The sequence below is a fragment of the Rhincodon typus genome, chromosome 22, assembly GCF_021869965.1.
Source record: "Rhincodon typus isolate 14 chromosome 22, sRhiTyp1.1, whole genome shotgun sequence".
NCBI classification, from domain to species: domain Eukaryota; kingdom Metazoa; phylum Chordata; class Chondrichthyes; order Orectolobiformes; family Rhincodontidae; genus Rhincodon; species Rhincodon typus.
In genome coordinates this window covers 26,869,018-26,878,347 of record NC_063353.1, presented here as the reverse complement: position 1 = coordinate 26,878,347, position 9,330 = coordinate 26,869,018, and the positions used below count along the sequence as shown (strand labels likewise).

At 38.0% G+C, this 9,330-nt stretch overlaps 1 protein-coding gene across 1 annotated transcript in view; it reads right to left on the bottom strand.

The window, feature by feature from the left end:
- The window catches only part of sema3c (sema domain, immunoglobulin domain (Ig), short basic domain, secreted, (semaphorin) 3C), a 69,728-nt gene extending 61,091 nt beyond the window's left edge, over positions 1 to 8,637 (bottom strand). The window contains exons 1-6 of the mRNA XM_048609960.1: positions 8,467 to 8,637; positions 7,808 to 7,870; positions 6,226 to 6,345; positions 3,294 to 3,384; positions 3,065 to 3,184; positions 1,972 to 2,114 (exon numbers count right to left, since the gene is read on the bottom strand). Coding sequence (XP_048465917.1) covers positions 1,972 to 2,114; positions 3,065 to 3,184; positions 3,294 to 3,384; positions 6,226 to 6,345; positions 7,808 to 7,870; positions 8,467 to 8,556 — 627 coding nt within the window. The 5' untranslated portion in view covers positions 8,557 to 8,637. The remainder of the gene's footprint in view (positions 1 to 1,971; positions 2,115 to 3,064; positions 3,185 to 3,293; positions 3,385 to 6,225; positions 6,346 to 7,807; positions 7,871 to 8,466) is intronic.
- Positions 8,638 to 9,330: the final 693 nt, after the last annotated feature.

The window sequence follows — 9,330 nt, the reverse complement described above, 5'->3', positions numbered from 1 at the left end:
CCCTTCTTCAGAAATTTCTGAAGAAGGGCCTAGGCCCGAAATGTCAGCTTTCCTGCTCCTCTGATGCTGCTTGGCCTGCTGTGTTCATCCAGCTCTACACCTTGTTATGTCTTTATGGAAGTTATTCTGCTGTCTTGCGAATGCTGAATGCTCCCTTGCATAATTTAAAGCCAGAGTTGGTGCAAGGATTACATTAATCTATTTATACATGGGAAGGTATATCACAACAGACACAAACAGCAAAGATGTATCATATTTTACTCACTGACGTTTTAGCAACTTAATGCACTAGGATGTGTTTTGACAATGGATCATAACCCCAAATTAATTACAGATATATTGACAAAGTGCTTTTTTCAAAAGGAAGACATATAAACCAAAAAATGTCTCCAAACTTAAATAGAACGGCCACCTAAAAACTGCATGGAGAGTTTTACCTAAAGTGCGTCAATGGAATTTCAGACAACGCTTCAAAGGAGCAGATGGAATTCCAAACTGTGATCTCTCGTGGCTACAGAGATTATTGACAGGAGGAGGGGTAGTGTTGCTGATTTACCCCCCCACCCCACCACCCCAAAGAAATTCATGTTCTAATCCCACATCCTAGCACATGGATCATAACCTTAAATGTTATGACCCTTCAAGCTCATCCACGTACTTTGTTAGATTTCCTGCCTCAATTACCTTCCTGGGCAGTACATTCAGATTCCTACCAGCCTCTGGGTGAAAAAAAGATCTTTCCTCAAATCCCATCTAAACCCCCTACCCTTCACCTTAAAGTTATGTCCCCTCATTATTGACCCTTCAATTAAGGGGAACAGCTATTTCCTATCCACCCTATTCATGCCCCTCACAATCTAATACACTTCTATCAGGTCCTCCCTCAGACCCCTCTGCTCAAAAGAAAACAACCTGATCTGATCCAGGCTCTCTTCATAGCTAAACTGCTTCAATGAAGGCACAACCACCCCCTGCCCCTGACCAAATAGGGCTTGGCTGGGTCAGTTGGCTGGACAGCTGGTTTGTAATGCAGAATGATGCCAACAGGGTAGGTTCAAATTGTCCACTGGCTGAGGTTACCACAAAGGACTCTCCTTCTCAACCTCTTGCGTTACGTGTGGCATGTGTCCCTCAGATTAAACCACCATCAGCCATCTATCTTGAATAAGACAGCAACCCTATGGTCTGGTTAGACTATGGAGACTTTACCTTATCGCTAAGCCAAATTTGCACAGTTGAGAATTTCTACTGACACCCTTGCACATTCAGTCAAAAATACATAAAATCTCTTCCTCCCTGATAGCTAAATACAAACCAAGACACCAAAGCTGTGATGTGAAAGAAACTGGACAAACTCCTAACTGCAGAACCAAGAATCTCAAAAACATCTATTCATCTGCAAATCAACGCGACCAGAATCTCTCACCTTCATGGAATCATGACAGATTTTAGACCCTTGCCCAGGGACTGGTTATAACAATCACTCACATCTAAGTTTGCAGCAGACTAGTGATGGAATTAAAAATGGAAGGACCACCATTGTGAGTACAGAATGATCATGTAAAGTTAGGCGTAGCAGGGCATTTGAAACGAGAAAAAAAACACATTTTCAGCACTGCAGCACTCCTGGCTAAATTGTCGAAAAACTATTTCTCTTCTGATCCAAGGCAATTGGCCTGGGATCCTTGAAATTTTGCTTGGGGGTCATTATTTAAATCATTATAATCCTAAGAAAACAAGTAGATTTTGGGTCAAGACATGGGATTGGCAGAAATTATGCCTCTCTACATTCACACTGCCAGTCACACAGTGAGTGAGGTATTCATCCTGATTGTAAAATAAAATCTGCTTCAAAATATCAATTTTGTAAAACAAGCCAAGCTTCATCTACCTCAACATCTTTACAGCCGGTGAAATACATACTTTAGAAATCATGCCCAGTTGGAATCCCTGGTCAAAAGATTTACTTACAGGACATATTCTGGCAATCCTGGAGAGAATTTGCTTGGTATTACCATTATCATCAGTCACCTTCTCCCGAAGGAAAAAGTACAATTTTGCATCATTTGGGTCTGTGCCATCAGGAATGATCTGGGCATCCACAAACACAGGTTCTACCAGAGGGAAAGGAATCCAGCAGTGAATCCAACAGGAACATTTTGAGTCAATATTAAAGACAGTTCATATTCAAATCAAAATTCAGAAATCTGATAGATAGTTCAAAACCTTTGGTCACATTGGAATGCAAACATCACTACGTGAGCAAGGTTAGGAAATTTGGAAGAATGTACATGAATCTAAGAAGCTAGATACATAAATGGGAGAAATAAGTAGAAGGATGTGCAGATACTGTAAAAGTGGCATCGGAGGTGGTTCTGCTGGAGCATGGACACGGTCATGGATCATTTTGGGCCAAATTGCCTGTTCTTTTCCTGTGTTGCATATTCTATGTAATTCTATTCTATGCAATTCTATACAGTATACACTGAAAAATACTTGAAAAAAATGTAACAAAAGAATTGCGTCAGCTTGTGCTACATGCTTGCTGTCTGCAATGGACTTGAACCTACAACTTGCCAACCCAGAGAAGTTATGCTTATGATGTAATATAATACTATATTATAACAATATTTTATATATAAAAATGATAGTTCATATAATCTAAGCATATAAAATTAGTAATATTTATTACCACCCAAGAACATAATTAAATTAATAAGTTATTTAACTATTCTTGATAACACGTATGCAAATTACAGGCTGATTTCACAATCAAAAATGAATAAATTCGACACGCTCTGAGTAAAACTTTCCCAGCATTACAGCTACACTTTTGAAGCGAGGACATATCTTACATATCTTCCTTAGTTACAGTCATATCCCACAAAGTTCAGGAAATACGAATTTAAACAACAAGAAGGGACACTAAGTTCAATCTAGTGGGGAGAAAAACCTTGCAAGAAATATACTTTGTTGTTAGTTGCACAGATGGAGTTAGGTACAGCTAAACTAAGCTACTTAATTGACTAAATGCATTGTAACCTAATCATGTAGATGCACGTACCACTTAGCCACTTGGAGTTGTGCTGGTCTGTTCTTATGCTATTTCTTTTTGTCACACTGCGGAATATTGCTGCATCAGTGCCCATGAAGTCTATATACATTCCTGAAAATAATTCTTCATCTAGACAGAAAGTGACATACGAATCACAGATATATTATTAAAACAATATTTCAATATTATTACATTTTAAGAATAGAATAAGTGGTTTCGTTTAGTCCATTCTACTCACTGATCATAAAGGACACTGTCTTAACCTGAGGGTTAAATGAGCAACGGCCCTTTCCAGACTCATTCTTTGACTCTATTGTGAATATTTGATCCTGCGAAATAAAAAGCCACAATGAGGGGGGTTCGTTGTTAAAGCATGTATAATGTGAAATTAGTTACACTGAGCTTCAGATTGACCACAAGTATAGAATGTGAGGGATGTAAATTCTTTCCTGTTTCTGGGCCTCTTCCCATTACTTGAGTAGGCTATTTGTTGTACCTCACCAGCAACTTGACCCTTCTGATATGAATGGATTTCAGGCTGCTTGTCCTGCAATGGTCTGAAGACAAGCCTGTGTGAATTGGGATTGGTAGTAAAAGTGGTGAATTAATGATAGTGTGGTGCTGGCAAGTATGCGGTGGTGCGGTAGAGGAACATGTGAAGTCTAAAGGTATTTCTCATCCCTTGGATCCACGGGAATGATTTTTAGAAGTGCAAATAGAATCTTATCTTTTGTTGGCAGTTGGACAGCTGCTGCTGGGAGGTATAGGGGAGTCAGAATCTGCTCCATTTCTATTTATCAAAAACCATTTCTTCCAGGAATCCAAAACAAATGTATGACCTATCACTGGACAGTGGAAGTGCCTTAATGCCAGCTAGAAAACTGCGGGAAAACTAAAAAATGACCCAACCAATTATTGGATCAAACTTCCTTTACAGCAAGACATTTTTTCCTAAATTGGTTCATGCCTGTGACGCATGGGGGCAATTTCTACCCAGTCATAAAATCAGCCTCTTGTTTTGAATGAAAAAGAAAACAATATTTTGTTCTATTTCAATATCTTTTTATAGGTTTGCTGTTTCATTGAGGTGCATTTGTACAAGGACTTTGAGTAAAGGCACTCCACTGGATAACCTCTCACCTTGTTTTCTGAGGGGAAGCTAATAAGGTGAAATGCATATTGTTATAATCTCAGTTTATTCTATGATGCGGAGGTATCAGTGTTGGATTGGGGTGGAAAGTCAGAAGTCACACAACACCAGGTTATAGTCCAACAAGTCTATTTGAAATCACAAGATTTTGGAGCGCTACTCCTTTGTCATTTCACCTGATGAAAGGGCAGCACTCCAAAAGCTTATGATTTCAAATAAATGTGTTGGACTGTAACCTGGTGTCATGTGACTTCTCATTCAGTTTATGTTCTTATTGGACAAGCCAGATCCCAGACTGAAATCTAACTTGATAAAATATATTTATTTTAATTTAATAAGGTGCTCTTTCAGTGAAGCACAAATACACAATGCAGCACAACTGATTTTAAACAAGAAAACAGAAGTTTATTATGCAAAAGAAAATGCAGCTAAAAAGAACTGTAACTAAAAGCTTTCCAAGATATGGTGTTTTCCTATAAGAGAAGATTTCAATCTCTAATCCAATGTAAATAAATGCTCAATATCACTCCAGGAAGTCTCTCTTTTATAGTGGTTTTTAAATACTCCAGAAACATGGACAAGTCAATCATTAAACCATCTCATACACAAAGACAAAAACACATATGCCACAAAAGCAATACTCTGAAATAAATGATATTAAAATATATATAAATTGCACAACTTCCAGCACAACATGCTCTAAAATACTAATTATTATTCCTGTGCTTAGGCAATATTATGGGCAGACATTGTCAACATTTTAAAAAAACAATCAATTCCACTGTTTTGTTTATTTTCAGTTTTTGTTTGGTGTTCCAGCAAGCTGGTGCCAATTTCATGTACATTTGCACATGCACCAAATAATGCCAGAACTTTTTCAAGTTCCAGACTCTCAGCCTTGAGAAAGTCAATGATAATTACTCCCTTAAGGTTGTAGAAGTCATAAAGCATTTTAGTTCCAGTCTACTCAGTTGGAAGTACAATGTAAGCTTCATTACTCATCCTCCTCCTACTGCTGTGCACCATGTCTGCTTAACACAATTTGACCCCATGGTGGCTGACACTCAGGTTTCTTAACGTTAACTGCCATAAACGTTTTATTTTTAAAGTATCTCACTAGATCTAGTAGCCAACCTTAACTAAATAAAAATGTCATTTTTGTCTTTCACACTGCATGGATTCTGTTTTGAAGTCCTACTAATAATCTAAAACTGAGCTGTGCTGAAAGGCCAAGAGTAATTAAATAACTTGATATTTCCTTTCTCAGTTGGAACATCAGTGTGATAGAATAGAAAATAAACACAGGATAAGAAAATGGAAAATTAAATTCAAATGAATCTTAGATCATGCACTGACAGACTGAGGTCTCTTGCATAATCAGTGACATTTCATAGCAAGATTGGCCCACAATTTGGATTTAAACATCGATAAATGAACAAATAAATCTCGTGATTTTAAGTACCATTCTGATGAAAATTTAGCATTCATCAATAAAAATAGGAAAAAAAACATTTTGCAGTTAAATTTCCAAGAACAGAGGTTGTGTACTGTATGTTTATAGGCAGTAAATGAACGACTATGTTGCCATTTAGGTAACTGTTTTTTAACTTCAAAGTGTAACTATTTTGCATGGAGCCCCTTGAAACTATTAGTTCCTGTCATAACTTAAGAATTGTTTTTACACATTACATCACAAATCTGCGAGGCTTTTCCCAACATAACACTAGGGACCACACATCAAATAACAAATTATGTTAGTACTCTGGGATATTTCTGAGTAGTACAATGACATATTATGCAAACCAAATTCTTTTAAAGTAGAAAAACCTGAAATATCCAGGAAGCAGAATACACTGGAATAATTACAGGAACTTGTAATGTGCACAAAGCAGGAGAAATCTGGATATTACATCATTGCAAAGACAGAGCAACAGCCCTGAGGTCAGCTTCAGAGTCAAATGTGCAGTAAAAATCGGTAGATGTTATACAATGACCACTTTATTTGTCATATGACACTAACCTCAGACTTGCGGCCTCTGTTGATATATGTGCAGATGGGGCTAAATGCTCCACTTCCACAAACAAATAAATGAGTTCGGTTGTAAACTTGTATGACACGAACAAAGTTACCACAACCATTCTACCAAAAAAAACCAAGAGAAAATGGTGAATCATAGAATCATAGAAGAGGGCAATAATCAAGGAGTTTCTATTAAACAAACAGAGAGAATGCTGGAGAGACTCAGCAGGTCTGGCAGCACTTGTGGGTAGAGAAACAGAGTTAACATTTCGAGTCCAACATGCACCTTCAGTTCTGAAAATATTTGGGATCAGTCCACATTTGAATGGGAATGGCATTCTGCAGTTACCAAACGGGGCTTGCAGTTTGGGGCCTGCCAAACCTGGCTGGCTCCTATGCTGAACCCAGCCTGGTATATAGGTACTGTGATGGAAATGAATGGAGAACTGAAGCTGAGCAATGCAAGTCTAAGCCAGCTGGTAGCGTGAGGTATTTTTATACAGCTGGGACCCATGCTCCTGTGGCTCGACAAAAAACAAAATCCAACCTTGAAAACATCTATGACTTTTTGTTTCTCGATTGCATTAGAGAGGGTGCAGAAGAGATTCACTAGGATGTTGTTTGGGCTGTGGGAGGGGGTTCAGCTATAAAAAGAGACTAGATAGGCTGAGGCCATTTTCCTTATAGCAGAGAAGGCTGAGTGGTGTCTGCTAGAGCTGAAGAAAGTTTTGAGGGGCATTGACACAGTAGATAGGGAGAAACCTCTCCCCGTAGTAGAGGGGTCAATAAACAGTTTTAGGGTAAAGAACAGGAGGTTTAGAGGGAATTTGAGGAAAGATTCTTTTTCACCCAGAGGGTTGTGGATATCTGGAACTTTTTGCCTCAAAGGAGGTAGAGGTGGGAACCCTGAAGACATTTAAGAACTATTTAGATGGCATTTGAGACAGCACAGCATATAAGCCTAGGGGCTAAGTGCTGGAAAATGGAATTAGTAGAATAGGTGGATGTTTGATGACTGGCACAGACATGATGGGCTGAAGGGTCTCTTTCCATGCTATAAAATCTCTATGAGTCTAAGGCCATGGAAGAATTTGAAAAAAGAATGAAAATTTTAATATCTAGCTGTTTGATCAGGAACCAATGTAGGTAAAAGAGCACAGACGTGATACAAATATAAGGAAGGAGTAAACAAACTGGGATTACTTTCATTAGAACAAAGTAGGGGATAATTTGTCAGTTGTATTTAAAGTTTATTGTGTCACGCAGTTGAGAGTGTAGAATAAGGTGAAATAATGAATAGATTTAAGAAAGACTGGAGAAACATGTTCGCATAGCAAGTTGTGATTGAAGCAGAAACCATGCCAATATTTAACTATTTGGGAAGTAGTTGAAGGAAAGTAGAATAATGGGATATGGGAACCAGTAAATACTTGGGGTTACAGTTACCACTGACGTGGAAGATAAACAATGACATGGACCGTTCGGGCCAAATGACCTGCTTCTGTATTGCAAAGCACAATCAATCTATGTCTGTCAAAAAAATTCTATCACCAAATGGAGAATCTAAACATTTTTTACTTACATTTGGATCCTTGCCAGCCATTTTGCATTCATCCACTTTATTGCTCGATGCTGGCCAGTGAACCTGATGAAAGATATCAAAATTCTTCAGCACACCATTAAAGCAATTTAATATACAATAAATGAGAAATACAGGCCTTGTAGATGGAACTCTACAATCTGTTTATTGTTAGCTGTTTCAGTTAGACATTCTTACAGCAACAGAAAGGGGTGGGAAGAGGTAAGTTAGGGGAAAATAACAGGAGGAGAATCTTCCACTCCTATAAAAACAGAAAAGACAGCAACTTGCATAGATCATTCAAATCAGTCATCTTCTGGTACTTCAGTAAATTGAGTTTTTATCATTGGTTCATTTGGAAGGTAATTTAATACATAGTTTTTGGATGTGCTGACATAGTTATGATCAGGAATTTCCGATGAAAAGCAGCTTCTGGAATGTCTGGACTGATTGGGGCTGCTTAAGACTATGGGAGAAATTTTACAGGAAGCTGCAGCCACATCTTAGGAGGCCAGTAAGGTACCCAATCATTCTAGACCCTGTGTGGTCTGTACAATATCTCATTGCAAGAGCATTACAATAAAGGGCAGATGGAAATATAACGAACAACAGCATTAACAAAAGCCATTCCATCACCAAAAAATGTCAGAAGAAAAACTTACAGCAAGAGGATTCTGGTTAATACTGTTTACATTGAGAGACAGAATGTGATCTTTACCGCCCACATATAAGCGGTCTTGATCTTCATCCATTAGCAGGATTCTGTAATCCAAAGGTTTTGAGGATACACTGTAAAACTGAGATGTATGAGTGGCCTTCAAATCTGTAAAAATGATATAATTAATACAAAGATTAATCAAGGATCATTGCTTTGCTGAATTCCTTGAAATACAATCTGATGAAGCAACATCAAATAACTAAAAATAAGAGCAAGTTAGGTCGTAAGGGTTATGGATAAACTCCTAATTCTACCTCCCTCTTATTAAGGCCACTCCTACACTTTCCAACAGTTATCCAACTTCAAGTAATTTCCTTCAGGTTGGTGTTTGGGAAACTAATACTTGAATCCTACCATCTCTTACTGTTCTTTCCTCCAATTTCATCAACTTTCCAATTTCCTATGTTAGACTACATCTGGCTGTGCAGCTTTAATGCTCATTTCAAGTTGGTTTGACCACTTACACAATATGTCACCAAGACATTTCCAGCTTGAGAACAATGTCTACTTCAAGAACTATCACTTCCAGTATTGAAACTCTAATCCAGATCTTCATCAGTTGAAGAATTGACTTTTCGAATACTTTTAGGCCTCATAATGTTCACTGTTGTCAGATTCTCTAGAATTCTGCAAACCAGGATCATTGCTATGAAAAGACCTACACATCCTTTACCTCCACTCTTGCTGAGTTTCATTAACTCTTTGTGCACCTGTTAAATGATATTTAGTTACTCATTCATTTGTTCAAATCTAGTCCCAAACTCACTGCACTGAGTGACCATCTCCAATTGGAAGTATCTTCACTTTT